The following is a 17,339-nucleotide window of genomic DNA, read 5'->3' as shown; positions in this document are numbered from 1 at the left end:
ATGATTGCTGACCTCACCAACTCCTCCCACACACAACCACCAACAATTACCTCCAAGAATCGCTGTAATGAATTAGCACACTTTTTTAAAGATAAAATTTCCTCCCTCACTGCACAGTTCTCTCATAGCACCAACAATGTTACTTTTCCTATCAACTCTTCAGCTACTCTTTCCTCTTTTGATTCATCGTCTTCACTGGAAATAGAGAACATCTTAAGAAAGATGAAACCATCCTCACATCCCTCTGAAACTATCCCCTCTAAACTTCTCCTATCAATTCCCAAAGTAATTGCTAAACCATTATCTAACATCTTCAACTGTTCCTTGGAGCAAGGCACAGTCCCTAACTTTCTCAAACAAGCAGTAGTTAAACCCCTACTCAAAAAACCTAATCTTGATCCTTCTACCTTGTCCAATTTCAGGCCAGTTTCCAACCTACCCCTCCTAGCTAAAATCCTTGAAAAACTTGTCAACTCATGCCTTTCCATCTACCTCGAACAACACAACATTCTGCGCTCAACTCAATATGGTTTCAGGAAGCATCTTAGTACTGAAACCCTACTACTCTCACTTACTGACACCCTTATCAAAGGAACCGATTCGGGCTCCTCCTATCTGATTGCTATGCTAGACATATCTACAGCTTTTGACACTGTCAATCACTCTATCCTTCTCAACATCCTCAGAAGTATTGGAATTTCTGGAAATGCTCTCTCTTGGATACAATCCTATCTACAAAATCGCTTCTTCACTGTCCAAGTTGATAACACCGAATCTGAACCTATCAGTCTCCCTCAAGGTGTCCCCCAGGGCTCCTCTCTCTCCTCTACTCTAACATTTACATGCTTCCCCTTACCACCCTTCTCACCAATCTTCATATCAAGCACTTCATATACGCAGATGACATGCAAATTCTCTTCCTTTTCTCTGACTCCCTCCAAACCGCCCTACAAAACTGGGAAGCCTGCCTTTCCTCCATTAACCAACTCCTCACAGACATGCACCTTGCTCTCAACCCCAAAAAAACTGAGCTCCTAATCATTTCCAACAAGCAGCCCCCTCCAGCCATCCCCCTCTCACACACATCGACATCTTTCTCCTCACACACTCGCAACCTGGGTGTCCTCATTGATAACCAACTCACTTTCAAACCCTTTATCAACTCTGTCATAAGACTGCTACTTCAAGCTACAAACGATTAAAAAACTCAGACCTTTACTACAATTTTCTGATTTTTGCAGAGTTCTTCAGTCTATTATCTTTTCTAAAATAGACTACTGTAACGCCCTCCTCCTTGGCCTCCCTTCAACGCATACCAAACCTTTACAACTCTTACAAAACGCCGCTGCACGTATTCTCACAAACTCCAAAAAAAGGGACCACATCACACCAACACTTATCGAACTTCACTGGCTCCCTATACAATCATGTATACTGTACAAAGCTCTCTCTCCCTCATACATAAAAGTCTGACTAATGAAAACCTCAACTGGATCAACCCTCCTCTCCATCCGCGCACTTCCATTAGACCTACCCGCCCTGCCCTCCAAGGAACTCTCCGCACACCGTCAATCAAATCAATCAAACTTACCTCTACGATGAACAGAGCATTCTCCCTTGCTGGCCCTATCCTATGGAATTCCCTACCTCCTGATCTATGCACAGAGACCTCAACTCCTAAATTTAAAAAAAAAAAACCTAAAAACTTGGTTGTTCCTTCAGGCCTACCCCGATTCGCCTCCCTCCCCATGAAGAATACCCAACATCAGGCAACCAAGCAGATAACCATTTGCATCTGACTCCCACCCCTCTCTACCGACATCTGTTTAGACCCTAAATCTTCTTGGCCACCCTCTTGTCGCTTATGCCTCACCCCTCTCTTGCTTCTCTGTACACCTTTGTTCCTCTGTGTTTTTCCCTGACCCTCTCATATGAATCTTATGTATATGTTCTCCCAGACCCACTCATATGAATCCATTATGTTTACAGCTCCCCATCTCTGGCTTTTTACCCCTTTTCATGGCAACTCATTAAGAACGCTGTAGGAAAGTGGTTGTGATGAACCTAGTCTCTCGGTAATACGTTGTATAGTTTCGTGTACTTGTTTTGCTCGTAGCATGATACCCTGTATAATAATTCCTCGCTTTAAGATATAATTAATGTTATTATAGCTGTCTAAGATACCCCTATATATACTCCCTGTTCTTTTTACATATATGTTCTCTTGTATATATTTTTTTACACATCTTTCGATTGTTCTTTGTAAGGGCCATGCCCATAAGTTCTCAGTTGTATGTAAACTGATATGATGTGCAAACGGCTATCGGTATATAAGAAAATCTAAATAAATAAATAAATAAAATAAATAATTATGGTCACTATTGCCAAGCGGGCCCACCACTGTTACCTCTCTCACCAAATCCTGTGCTCCACTGAGAATTAGATCTAAAATTAATCCCTCTCTAGTCTGTTCCTGAACCAATTGCTCCATAAAAATATCATTTATTCCATCCAGGAACTTTATATCTCTAGCATGTATCGATGATACATTTGCCCAGTCAATATTGGGGTAATTGAAATCTTCTCAAAAATCACATTATCACAAATATTTTTTCTTTATATTGCTGGTGCTATAAACATTTATAATAGTATTTCATCACAATTTCAATGTAAATTTGGGACCTTCATAACACCCATGGTTTAACAAGCATAGACTCTGACTCTTGACTCTGGAACCTGGTCAGTTCAAAGAATAAGGGAAGTACTGTTCTTTGACATTTTAAGAAAAAAGTTTAAACTCCAAGAAAAAATTTTTACAAAACTGAATTAGTGGACCGATGATTAAAAAGGACCCATAGTGGTGAAAACACAAGTCTATGCTTGTTAAAACATGGGTGATATGAAGTTCCCAAATTTACATTTAAATTGTGATGAAATACTATTATAAATGTTTATAGCACCAACAATATAATAAAAAATATATGATACGTGATTTTTGAGAAGTTATCTTAAGTTGTTGTTCCTTGGATAATAGACAGTTATTTTTGGTAATTGAAATCTCCCATTATTACTGCACTACCAATTTGGTTAGCTTCCCTAATTTCTCTTAGCATTTCACTGTCCGTCTCACCATCTTGACCAGTGGACAGTAGTATACTCCTATCATTATAGTCTTCCCTGACACACAAGGGATTTCTACCTATAAAGATTCGATTGTGGATTTAGTTTCATGCAGGATGTTTATCCTGTTGGACTCTATGCCATCCCGGACATAATGTGCCACACCACCTCCCAGGTGCTCCTCTCTCTCATTGCAATATAATTTGTATCCCGGTATAGCACTGTCCCATTGGTTGTCCTCCTTCCACCATGTCTCTGAGATGCCGATTAAGTCTATGTCATCATTCACTTCTATACATTCTAATTCTCCCATCTTACTTCTTAGACTCCTGGCATTAGCATACAAACATTTCAGAGTTTGTTTTTTTGTTTGTATTTTCATTCTGCTTTTTAATTGATAGGGATAAGTTAGAATTTTTTTTTAGCTCAGCTGAGTTTTTAATTACAGGCACTTGGACTACTTTTCTTATTACTGGAACCTCACTGTCAGGATGCCCTAATTCTAATGCATCATTAATATCCTTTGAAGATACCTCTCTCCGAACCATGTGCTGATGAGCAACTGTTGGCTTTCCCCTTTATTCTAGTTTAAAAGTTGCTCTCTCTCCTTTTTATAGGTTAGCGACAGCAGTCTGGTTCCACCCTGGTTAAGGTGGAGCCCATCCCTTCGGAAGAGACTCCCCCTTCCCCAAAAGGTTCCCCAGTTCCTGACAAAACTGAATCCTTCTTCCTTGCACCATAGTCTCATCCACACATTGAGACTCCGGAGCTCTGCCTGCCTCTGGGGACCTATTCGTGGAACAGGGAGCATTTCAGAGAATGCTACCCTGGAGGTTCTGGATTTAAGCTTTCTACCTAAGAGCCTAAATTTGGCTTCCACAACCTCCCTCCCACATTTTCCTATGCCGTTGGTGCCCACATGTACCACGACAGCCGGCTCCTCCCCAGCACTGTCTAAAGTCCTATCTAAAATCTTTCAATATCAGCAATATGAAATAGAATGATTTTTAGGAGGGGATGGGAAAGCGCAGTTGCTTACCTGTAACAGATGTTCTAGGACAGCAGGCTTAGTCCTCACATGTGGGTGTTATCATCCGATGGAGCCCTGCACAGAAAACATTTGTCAAAGTCTCTAGAAGCTTTGACCAGCTCACTTATGCCTCACAGTTCATGGAGCTCTGCTCTTTTCTTGTTTTTCTTGCGAGAAGTCTTTTTTCAAATTCCATCATTTGGTCCCCTTGGCACGGTAGTTAGAACTTCTGTTTTTCTGCTTCTTTGCGGTCGATTCCTGGTATCTCGCTTCTCTGTGACCACCGGTCATCAACTGCACGACAGGTACTTTTCTATGGCGTCCGGCTTTCGGTGACCCCAGTGCTCCCAAATAATCCAAAGATTGAGAAGGGTGAAGCTTGCTTTTGCAAACCACCCAGCCCAAGCCTTCTAAAAACTGGAATATTTTCAGATTCCTTCCTGAAAGGACTCATCTTTGATTAACCAATCACCAATTAAGAATGAATCATGATACACATCTGAAAAATGCTGCCACCACTACTATGACCTTGGTAAAGCTCTGCGGAGCTGTTGCAAACCAATTGGAAGTGCTCAGAAGTGGAAATGTTCCTGCAGCATACGGAATCAGAGATACTTTCAATCCTCTCATCTGATGGGAATATAAAAATAAGCCTCCAACAGGTCTACAAACGACAAACTTTTCCCTCTGCATTACCATTAGTACAGAACGAAGTGTCTCCATCCTTAACTTGGAAGTTCGGAGGCTTCTGTTCACTCCCTTCAGATCAAGAATGCACCTTTTTAGGCAACTACAAAGTAAATTCAATACTGCCTAAGTCCATGCTTAGGAAGGAGAATAAGAACTACTGCCAGTAACAACTGGAGCCTCCTCAAAGTTTCTAGGACTGCCCTTTGTTTTGTCAACAAAGCACAGGGAGAGATAAAAACATTGGGTATGGGTGCAATAAGCTCCAAGGTGTAACTGACAAATCATATTTAACACCCACTGATAAGATGTTATTCAGGACCACTCCTAGTAATAGCGCTATAAGCAACCTACTACTGGCACAACCAGGGAATGAACCTGCCATGCTTCATTGTGATGACAGATTGGTTTCCTGAAGAGGCTGTTGTCAGGCTAGACTTTTGAAATCCATTAAAGGCCTGAACTTTTCCTCTTGTAGATTGGGAGCATTGTATCGAATAAGCTTACTGTCTGACCGGCCTGTACCACCTGGAATCTTGAAACCAAGTTTAACCTCTGGAAGACTTATAGAATGATTGAGCCTTTTCCTCGGGGAGCTTCTGCAACTTAGGATTCCCCAGATTCTTAACCAGTTGCTTCAAATGTTTGCAACACAAAAGATCCACTATAACTGGAAGCTTGCCAGACAGACTGACCAAGAATTCACAGTCCAGTTACGGTGCCAGAGAAGGCTTCTGTCCACTACAGCTGAAGTCAACGACCATGAAGAAATCTGAAGATCATAATATAAGGCATCAGCTACAAAGGCAGAACAGATTTAATTCTAGCTATAGCCTTACCTTCTGGAAGCTGCTGAATTTAGCATAAAAGCGCCGGAACCACAAAGCCACCACAAATGGAGATCTGGACTGCTAGAGATGTATAGGTCAATAGGTGCTTCAAGGGAACTCAATCTTCCTATTCTGAGGATCTTTAAGGGAGGAACTCCCCTCTCCACTGGTATGTCTAGTAACAGTGGTAAACCAATCATCCACTCAAGAAATCTGAAACAGTTGCTGAACTGCTTCTGAAGTAAAAGGATACAATTTAAAAATATTCAAAAACTGGAAGAAGGATCCAACAGAAGAAAATAGGATAATGCATAAGTATTGGCAAATAGGATAATGCATAAGTATTGGCAAGAGAGAATTTGAAAAGAAGTTGGCCGTAGAGGCAAAAACTCACAGTAAAAACTTTTTGAAATATATCCAAAGCAGAAAGCCTGTGAGGGAGTCAGTTGGACCGTTAGATGATTGAGGGGTTAAAGGGGCACTTAGAGAAGATAAGACCATCGCGGAAAGATTAAATGATTTCTTTGCTTTGGTGTTTACTAAAGAGTATGTTGGGGAGATACCCGTTCCGGAGAAGGTTTTAATGGGTAATGATCCGATGGACTGAACCAAATCACGGTGAACTTAGAAGATGTGGTAGGCCTGATTGATAAACTGAACAGTAGTAAATCACCTGGACCGGATGGTATACACCCCAGGGTTCTGAAGGAACTAAAAAATGAAATTTCAGACCTATTAGTAAAAATTTGTAACCTATCATTAAAATCATCCATTGTACCTGAAGACTGGAGGATAGCTAATGTAACCCCAATATTTAAAAAGGGCTCCAGGGGTGATCCGGGAAACTACAGACCAGTTAGCCTGACTTCAGTGCTAGGAAAAATAATGGAAAGTGTTCTAAACATCACAATCACAGAACATATAGAAAGACATGGTTTAATGGAACAAAGTCAGCATGGCTTTACCCAAGGCAAGTCTTGCCTCACAAATCTGCTTCACTTTTTTTTGAAGGAGTCAATAAACATGTGGATAAAGGTGAACCAGTAGATGTAGTGTACTTGGATTTTCAGAAGACGTTTGATAAAGTTCCTCATGAGAGGCTTCTAGGAAAAGTAAAAAGTCATGGTATAGGTGGCAATGTCCTTTCATGGATTACAAACTGGCTAAAAGACAGGAAACAGAGTAGGATTGAATGGACAATTTTCTCAGTGGAAGAGAGTGGGTAGTGGAGTGTCTCAGGTATCTGTATTGGGACCCTTACTTTTCAATATATTTATAAATGATCTGGAAAGAAATACGACGAGTGAGGTAATCAAATTTGCAGATGATACAAAATTGTTAAGAACATAAGAACATGCCATACTGAGTCAGACCAAGGGTCCATCAAGCCCAGCATCCTGTTTCCAACAGTGGCCAATCCAGGTCATAAGAACCTGGCAAGTACCCAAAAACTAAGTCTATTCCATGTTACCGTTGCTAGTAATAGCGGTGGTTACCTAAGTCAACTTAATAGCAGGTAATGGACTTCTCCTCCAAGAACTTATCCAATCCTTTTTTAAACACAGCTATACTAACTGCACTAACCACATCTTCTGGCAACAAATTCCAGAGTTTAATTGTGCGTTGAGTGAAAAAGAACTTTCTCCGATTAATTTTAAATGTGCCACATGCTAACTTCATGGAGTGTCCCCTAGTCTATTATCTGAAAGAGTAAAAAAACTGATTCACATCTACCCGTTCTAGACCTCTCATGATTTTAAACACCTCTATCATATCCCACCTCAGCAGTCTCTTCTCCAAGCTTAACAGCCCTAACCTCTTTAGCCTTTCCTCATAGGAGAGCTGTTCCATTCCCTTTATCATTTTGGACGCCCTTCTCTGTACCTTCTCCATTGCAATTATATCTTTTTTGAGATGCGGCGACCAGAATTCAAGGTGCGGTCTCACCATGGAGCATCATTTTCCGTTCTATTCACCATTCCCTTTCTAATAATTCCCAACATTCTGTTTGCTTTTTTGACTGCCTCAGCACACTGAACAGACGATTTCAATGTGTTATCCACTATGATGCCTAGATCTCTTTCTTTGGTAGTAGCACCTAATATGGAACCTAACATTGTGTAACTATAACATGGGTTATTTTCCGGTATATGCATTACCTTGCACTTGTCCACATTAAATTTCATCTGCCATTTTGATGCCCAATTTTCCAGTCTCACAAGCTCTTCCTGCAATTTATCACAATCTGCTTGTGATTTAACTATTTTGAACAATTTTGTATCTGCAAATTTAATTACCTCACTTGTATTTCTTTCCAGATCATTTATAAATATATTGAAAAGTAAGGGTCCCAAAACAGATCCCTGAGGCACTCCACTGCCCACACCCTTCCACTGAGAAAATTGTCCATTTAATCCTACTCTCTGTTTCCTATCTTTTAACCAGTTTGTAATCCACAAAAGGACATCGCCTCCTATCCCATGACTTTTTAGTTTTCATAGAAGCCTCTCATGAGGAACTTTGTCAAACGCCTTCTGAAAATCCAAATACACTACATCTACCAGTTCACCTTTATCGACATGTTTATTAACCCCTTCAAAAAAATGAAGCAGATTTGTTAGGCAAGACTACCCTTGGGTAAATCCATGTTGACTGTGTTCATTTAAATCATGTCTTTCTATATGCTCTATGATTTTGATCTTGAGAATAATTTCCACTATTTTTCCCGGCACTAAAGTCAGGCTCACTGGTCTATAGTTACCGAGATTGCCCTTGGAGCCTTTTTAAAATATTGGGGTTACATTGGCCACCCTCCAGTCTTCAGGTACAATGGATGATTTTAATGATAGGTTACAAATTTTAACTAATAGATCAGAAATTTCATTAAGGCACCCATGGACATCGTGTGATGCCTCCAAGCAGAGGATACATCTATTATATGGGTTTGTGATAGACATGGTCTTATCACATCAAGGACACTGATGGAACCTGCTAGACGTGTGTGAGTAAAATAAAAGGGATGTAAAATTGAACTATGGTGGCGATGGGTCAATGGCAGCAGGCACCAAAGATCTCATTGCATTGGAGGGAAACACAGCAAAAGAAAACACCAAAAAAGTATTACCTAGAGAAACTACTAGAGATGAGATTGCAGAACTCCATGATGGACAAGCTTGTGTAAGGGGAAAAAAAACTATTACACTGACCACTTCACAAAAAAAAAAAAACTTCAGAAAATGCACAGACAAGAATTCAGGCTCAACAAGAAAAAAAAAAAAAGACTAGCAGGACCAGCATGGATACACAGTATTATGGCAAGCCGTGAGCATGCCATTATACTCAAAGTGCTCAAAGTTATGGAATCCAACCGTTCTTCTGTGCCAGGCTCCATCAGATATTGTCACTCATGTGATGACTGCTCTCCTGTTTGTCAGAGAAACTTTCTTTAAAGCTTTTACACTTCGCACATTATATCATATGATTTGTTTTGGAATCCTAGTAAAAAGGCTGACAATCAGATTAATTACTAGCAGGTGTTCAATGTCTCAGGTCAGCAAAACAGCAACATCATCTGAATAAATACCCACTCTGCAATTTCATTATACCTATGCTTCCTAGGTCCCTGCAGTTTTTAAAGGAACTAACCTATAATGGATGGGATGTTATTAATTCCAGGCACACCTTCCTTAACACTAAGTCTGACCTTCGCCTAGAATTTTATTGAAAATTACTAAAGGAGTTAATGGAGCATATTTTGGAGGGTGAGAAGGTGCAGGTAGCTTATCAAGAACCTAGCACCTTTCTAGTGAAATTCTTAGAATCAGAATTTCCCTGCATTTATCAAACAAATAGATAGTCTCATGATATGAAATTTTTCCTTACAAGTTTGATCTTAAGCTTTTCACACCAAAAATCAGACAGTTAATCCAGTCAGATAAAATTTCTGTACAAAATTGTCTAATCTTTAGCAGCCTTGCCCAATTTAAGCATAACCCACTCAACATAAGCAGGTTGTTGCAATATAGTACGCTCAGTTGAATGCACTGCTTTACACTTGCTTGGATGCACATTTTGGACACATGTCCAAAACCCCTTATGCAATAAGGGGATTAGCATGTCCAAAACACTTGTCCAAACCAGCATGTAAATTCATGTTGATGAGGCTAATAGCTATTACCCACCTATGCAAAAAAAAAAAAAAGCGCACTTTTTCACTCTCAAAAATTAACACCTGCCTTGGAGCAGGCATTAATTCTTAAGTATCCCCTAAAGTTAACAGAAAATACTGCTTTTCAGTAGTTCTTCCGACTTAATATTGTGGTGATATTCTTTTCAGTTCCTCCAACTTATTAAGTGAAAAAAATTTCACCAACAGTCAGGTTGGAAAACGGATGCTCCTTTAACAAATGTCCATTTTCCTAACCTATGGCTGTGCACAGGTTAGGAAAATGTACACTCGTAAAACTGAGCATCTGTTTTTCTAACCTGCACTAAAAGCTCTCCTGGATGCCCGAGGCCAAGGAGGCACTAGGGATGCACAAATTTCCTCTAGCGCCTCCTTTTTACCGTGGCAGTCCATTTAAATATTAAAATCACACACCCAGTTGAGGTGGGTTGGAGCGCAATAGGAGAGTGGGTGCTCAATCATGAGCGCTCGTTATACGCATGCCAATATTGCATCACTCTGATATTGTTTGAAAAAAAACCCAAAATGCAATAAAGTAATTTGTGTATTGCTCTGGAGAAGAAAGTGATTATTACCTTTAGATGTGTTCTGGTAAAGTCTTGCAGCTTCTTCTAACTTCTTATTATCCAACTGTTCCTAAGAGATTTAGTAAAGAGTAATTTACAATAGGATAACAAATAGCAATATAAAGATGACAATCCAGTGGGAGCACAGAGGAAAGGATCACCTTGCTGGTGGCTGAAAGGAATCTAAGTTTTTGCTTGGAAAATTTATTTATTTTTTTAAAGTATTGGGGCGAAGTTAACTATTGAGGATTATTATATAGTATGTTTGTGGTTTTAATGGTCAGTAAAGCAGATAAACAGAAGTTTATCTGTTTGTATTTTTAAATACTCAGTCAGTAAGGCAGCTAATGAGCAGTAGTTCGTGTTTGTATATTTAAGGGAAAAAAAAAGTAGCCAGAACTAGAAATTAGCTAGGAGCAGAGTATACCTAAGTAAAAAGGTTGAAAAGTTCAGTTACTCATCTTGGAAAGGTGTTAAGGTAGTGTAAGGTTTGATTAGGTACCAACATTTGTTAATCAAGAAAGCAGTGAGTCACTCTGGCTAACAGAAGTTAGACTGTTTGTACGCGAGTAGAGCTTTGAAAATCCGGTCCTATATATTTAATATTCCTCAGAAATTTCTACAACAACCCACTCTCCCCCAATCTCCCTCTCAGAGATCAGAACTTAAATGCAATCCTAAGGAAAAAAATCACCTTAACCTAATTATGGTTAATCTGCTTTTTATTATTATGGTCAGCATACAATATAATATAGATAAACACTCAACATACAACTGAACCATATAAATAGAACAAAGGATTACAACTACGACTCAGGAGACGGGCTGTTTGTCCTGTCACACCCCACCCCTTCAGATCAACATGCAAAGTGAACCTTTATGAAACATTGAGTAAGTGCAATCTGTGCCCACCCACCCCCCTCCCCACAGAGAAGCTGAATAAACAGTCATGTAGATGGCACATGTAGCAACTATGTAAGCAAGTCAATGAGTTGACAAGTAGAGAAGACAAGTAGCGCCAAGATGGGAATTAATCAGGAAACATTGTTCAAAGTTAAACTCCTGGCTTTAGGAGATAGGGAGTTGAGATAACTGGACCATGTTGCCTTGAAAGTCTGCTGTTTCTTAAAAGAGTGAAATGATGCTTTATAGTTCATTACCTGCTAGGGTGCGAAATAAATTGTGCCAGGTCCAGTAGGAAGGACCGGCGGCTTCCTTCCACATCAATAGTATAGTTTTTTTCCCAGTAAGCAGGCTTTGCGAAACAATAGAATTGCTCCTCTAGATCTAAGACCAGTAGGTGGCATATATTCAAAGAGGATAGACCCCAAATCCAATGGAATGCGTTATTGCAAAAGAGTAGAGAGATACCTCAGGACCTTGGCCCAAAAGTTTTGGACTACGGAACAGGACCAAAAGGCATGAATCAAGGTGCCTCGTTCCTTCTAGCATCTCGGACACAACTGGGATTGGGCTAAGCCAGCCCTGAAAGCCTGCCATTGTGGCACATACGCTCTCCGCAAAAATTTCTGATGAAGTTCTCGTAATGCCATGTTCCCAGTCAGATCCTTTAGGGAGCTGAAGCATCTACGGATCATTTCATCCTGTGCCTGAATTCCTCCAACCTGCCTCCAGAGGTCCATGATGGTGGAGTGGTTTGGAGGAGTGGAAAGAGTTCAAAGTCTTTTCCGTAGGGTAGACACTGAACATTTATTCCAGTCCGGGCTGAAGAGGGCTTCCAACAGGTCCAGTATTTTTAAATCAAGATCCTTGGTGGGTATAGTGATCACATAGTGCTTCATTTGCAGGTAAGAGAAGTAATTAGAATTGGTCAGACCATATTCAGATTGTAACGAGGCAAAGGATCGCACGCCTCCATCTTCAGTCAGTACTTGTTGCAAGTGTACGATACCCCTGTCAAACCACTTCCGAAAATCCTCTGATTGACTCCCCTGGAGGAAAGTCCAGATTGCCATATAGTGGTAACAGTTGCATATAGTTATGTGAGTGATTGTACTTCTTTAGTAACCCTTTCCAAGCCCATCTTATAGGGGCTATTATTACATTCCTACATATTGTCCCCGGGAGCATTTTATCAGCAGCATGAAGAACATAGCATAAACTCAAAGGAAGTGCCAGTGTTTTTCCCCCTCTATGTGAACACAGTCCAATTTATTATATATCCAGTCCCGAAGAATATGCAGCAGGTTAATGAAATTATATTCCTCCATTTCCGGGAGGCCCATCCTCCCTGCTCTCATGGTAACTTTAAGCAGAATAGGGATATCCGTGGCTTCTTCCCCTGCCACACATTTCAAAAGAAGTGAATTCAGTGACCCAAGATCCTTGCAATTAAGCCGAAGGGGTAAAGTTTGAAGTACATACAGCCATTTAGGGAATAGGACCATTTTGTAGAGATTCATCTGTCCCCCCAAGGACAGAGGGAGGTCCTGCCACATATGGAATTTCTCTTTGGTGTAACTCAGCAAATGGTGCACGTTACGGTCATAGTATTCGGTCGGGTCTGTAGACACCTGATTGCCCAAATATTGAAATTGCCCTGCTGCCCATTTTAATGGGAAGCCCGGGCCCCAGTCTGCTGATAATGTTGGTGGATAAGCTAATGCCTCTGATTTATCAATATTGAGTTTTAGGCCCGAGACCCTTCCAAAGGTTGCAAAAGCATCCAACAAGGATGGATAGGGAAGTGGCGGGTGACATGAGAAAAACCAGGATGTCATCAGCGAAAGCCGCATACTTAAAATGGTAGTGTCCAAATTAATGCCCGCTATGGACTCATCAGCTTGCAAGGAGCGCAGAAAAGGCTCTAGAAACAAGAACAAAAGGGGAGACAACAGGTACCCTTGTCTAGTGCCACGCTTAATGGGAAAACGATCAGAGCAGGTTTGGTTAATCATTACCACAGCTTGGGGATTGTTATATAATAATTGAACCGCATCCCCAAATAAGCCCATCAACCCAAGGATTTGCATGACTTCAAATAAATATTGCCCATTCTACTTGATCGAATGTCTTTTCGGCATCGAAGCTGATTGCCAAGAAGGGTACCTGTTTTTGACGGAAATATGTCATAGCAGACATCACCAAACGTACATTAGCCATGGCATGCCTCCCTCGCACAAAACCCACCTGCCTGGGGCCTATCAAATTTGGCAGAAAAGGCGCTAGACGGTCTGCCCAAATCTTAGCAAAAGGCTTTTGGTCGAAATTGAGCAGCGATATGGGTCGGTATGAAGCCGGAAGCAGAGGGTCTTTACCTGTCTTGGGCAGCACTACTATTTTGGCTACATTATCCCCCACCGGATATGTCCTTTTCTCCAGAAGGGCCGAGAAAACCTGAGTGAGCAGTTGGGAAATTGGATCACTCAATATCCTGTAGAACTCCCCACTAAACCCATCTGGGCCCAGGGCTTTTAAAGGTTTAACCCGACTGATTTGCATTCAGATTTCCTCCCCCGATACCTGGTTATTTGCTCCTCAGAGAAACTAGGGAGCTTTAAACCCTGAAAGAGGTGCCTAATTGAGTCGGGAGACGGGGTCTGCCATGTGTAATGTTCCTGATAGTAGGACGTCATAACATCAGCAATCGCCTTGTTAGTTTGGACTACTGCACCCCCAGCTGACCGCAAACCTGGGATGTAACTGGCTCCCCTCGCTGGCCTAATCAAATTCGCCAAATATTTACCAGTCTTGTTGCTATATTGATAGAGTTTTTATTTGTAATATGCAACACTTTTTAGTTTGCTGATGTATTAACGTATTTAGCTGAGTCCGTAACGCTATGTAATCTTCTCTAGCCAGTTTAGTGTTGGCCCCTAGAAGGTGCCTTTTAGCTCTATGCATTTGCTTTTCCACCTCCACTAATTGTCTATGTCTTTCCTTCTTTGTGCAGCAAAGGAGATTATTTCCCCCCTAAGCACTGCCTTACCAGTTTGCCAAAATAGTATGGTGTCTTGGAGGTGTGCTGTATTGTTAGTGGCAAATATCTGCCATTTATCCTCAAGATAACTTTGAAATTGCAAATCTTGTGCCAGATAATAAAGGAATCTCCACGGTCGCCTGCCCTGCTCCCCCGAGAAATCCAAGAATTGAAGCCCTATAGGCACATGGTCAGATATGGAAAGGGTATAAATTGCGGCCCCCAGAACCTGTGAGAAGAGATGACGGGACACCAAGAAGTAATCAATCCAAGAGTGAGATGCATGCGCGCAGGAGAGGTGCGTAAAGTCTCTCTCTTCAGGATGGAGCAATCTCCATACAGCCACTAATTGCAGCCCCTGCTCCAAATACCCAATGTCCTTACGGGAGTGTGCCTGATCCACGGTCGAGGCAAGCAATCTGTCCATAGTCGGATCCCTTACCCAATTAAAATCTCCCCCCACTATCATGGCATCAGTCATATGTGGACATAGCTGAGAATATAGAGATGTAAAAAAATCATGGTTACAGGAATTTGGGGCATATATATTGCAGAGATTTAGAGGCTTACTGTATAATTCTGCAAACAGAATCAGATAACGGCCGGAAGGGTCCACTATTTCACATTGTATTACAAGCGGAACATTTTTCTTGATTGATATGGCCCCCAGCTGAGAGCATGGAAGCCAAGGAAAACTTGACTTCGCCCACCCACCTTTTCTTTAGTATCCGATACTCCTCTGCACTCAAATGTGTTTCCTGCAGGAATGCAATATCTGCATGTTGCCTATTTAAGGCAGTCACTATTTTAGAGCGTTTAATAGCGGAGATGATTCCACACACATTCCAAGATATAAAAGTTAGATTGCCCGGTACCATTACAGCATTAAGGCCCAGGTTCCCCAATACATAATCAAACTGTCGTCAATCACCAGTGTGGGAGGGACTGCCCAGCCAAGACCCACCCCCCTTCACAATGCCCCGAAAGCTAAGCTTCTCGTGCTACGTGTGAATATCCATCATTCTTACAAACAGTAAGGTCATTAGCCATCTGCTCCCCAACCACTCCCCCCCCCCCCCCATCCTGTCTACCCATCATCCACTAAAGTGGGTGAGACCACTAGTGACGTCAGCAGGCCACTACTCCACCGCCCGTGTGTAATCATCCCATCTGTGCCCTATCTGAAAGACTTCCCCCAGTGACCCCCTATAACAAATGAACAATAACTAACCACTTATCAACCCAAAAACCTTACAGTAAAGTTTAGGATGACAGCCGGGTCCTCTACATATAGTCCTTTAGAAACAGTATTGATAATTTGTCCTGGTTACATCCTCAGATTTAGGTTTGCGTTGATTTGTGCTGTTAGGAATTTTTTTTGCTTCCTGTATGGTGTTGAGCCATTTGGTTTCTTCTTTGTAGGTGATCTTAAGCTTGGCAGGGTATAGGAGCGTGGGTTTAAGGCCCATTTGGTACATCTGAGAGCAGAGGGGAGAGAACTACCTGCGTAGTGCAGATACTTTTGCAGAATAATCTTGGAACACTAAGATTTTCTTTCCTTCAAACTTTAGACTCTGCCCAGCTCTTAAAGCCTGTTGCAATTCCACATTTTGGGCAAAATTAAGCAGCCTAAGGATAACTACTCGGGGCCGATTCAAATTCTCCCAACGCGGGCCCACCTGATGCGAGCGTTCAATTTGCAGGCCGCCATATTTACTGTCTAAGTTCAGTTCCTGGGCTAGCCAGGTTTCCAAAAACGGCACAAGTTTTCGATCCTCTGCAGGCCCTGCAGCGACGGAATGCACTTTACTATATCGACCCGATTGTGATGTTGGGCAAGTCACTTTACCCTCCATTGCCTCAAGTGCAAACTTAGATTGTAAGCCCTATGGGGATAGAGAAATACCTTCAGTGCCCGATTGTAATCTGCTTTAAAGTGCTGAAAAGCAGAGTATAAAAGCAAATAAATGGATGTGTGGCATAATAGCATGCCTTGGGCATGCCCAGTGAGGTTGTCAAAATTGTAGAAACTTTCTGCTGTCCTCAGAGAACACTAGTTAGAAGGGGAAGCATTTCTACTAGGTCTCTTGCGTGTCTCAGCTCTGTAAGATCCAATAGGGAAAGTGTAGCATTTTCAAGCTGCTATTGTACAGGACCAAAAATCATATAACATAGTAACATAATACTGAAGGCAGAAAAAGTCCAAATGGTCCATCCAGTCTGCCCAGCAAGTTTCTTGTGTTAGTAACTGCTGCTCTGTGCAGGTTACTACCATGCCTTATGTTAGATAGTAATATTTACAATCAAAACCAAGCAACTGTCTGACCCATAACATATTACTTGCAAGCAGCATTTTTACATGGTTTGCGGTCTTCCTGATATTTCAGACAGTGCTAATTGAAAGTGCTTTTCTTTTGGGCTTGGCTGTAGGTGCAGTCCTATGCTTTTCCCTAATGTCTGTGTATGAATACCCAGATTATAAAAGTTGGAATATGTGCAGATTTAGAAAGAAAGTTAATCTAAATAGAGAAAGAAGCAACTTTAATTATGACCTCTAGTATGTAAGTTTTAGGTATGTTTTAAGGACTAATTAAGGGCATCACAGAGAAAAGTAGAATGCAGCACACACATGGTGAGACTGCACTTTTGAATACTGTGTGCAGTTCTGGTCACCACATCTCAAAAAGGATATAGCTGCACTGGAGAAAGTGTAGAGAAGGGTGACCAAAATAATATGGGGCATGGAACAGCTGCCCTATGAGGAAAGGCTAAAGAAATCTGGGCTGTTCAGTTTGGAGAAGTGACAACTTAGGGGGGATATGATAGAAGTCTACAAAATCTTGAAAGGACTTGAATAAGTTAATGTAAATCAGTTACTAATCTCTCAGATAATAGAAGGACCAGGGGGCACTCCATGAAGTTAACAAGTAACTCATCCAAAACAAATCGAAGAAAATTCTCTCTCACTCAGTGCATAGTT

General features: G+C 41.3%; 1 protein-coding gene across 1 annotated transcript in view; it reads right to left on the bottom strand.

Moving 5' to 3' along the window:
- KIF20B (kinesin family member 20B) overlaps positions 1-17,339 on the bottom strand; it is a 401,219-nt gene that overhangs the window by 85,195 nt on the left and 298,685 nt on the right. Inside the window, exon 25 of the mRNA XM_029610715.1 lies at positions 10,429-10,489. Coding sequence (XP_029466575.1) covers positions 10,429-10,489 — 61 coding nt within the window. The remainder of the gene's footprint in view (positions 1-10,428; positions 10,490-17,339) is intronic.

Source organism: Rhinatrema bivittatum, chromosome 7 (assembly GCF_901001135.1).
Source record: "Rhinatrema bivittatum chromosome 7, aRhiBiv1.1, whole genome shotgun sequence".
Lineage (NCBI taxonomy): Eukaryota > Metazoa > Chordata > Amphibia > Gymnophiona > Rhinatrematidae > Rhinatrema > Rhinatrema bivittatum.
The sequence above is the reverse complement of the archived record's forward strand: the minus strand, read 5'-3'. Positions and strand labels throughout refer to the sequence as shown.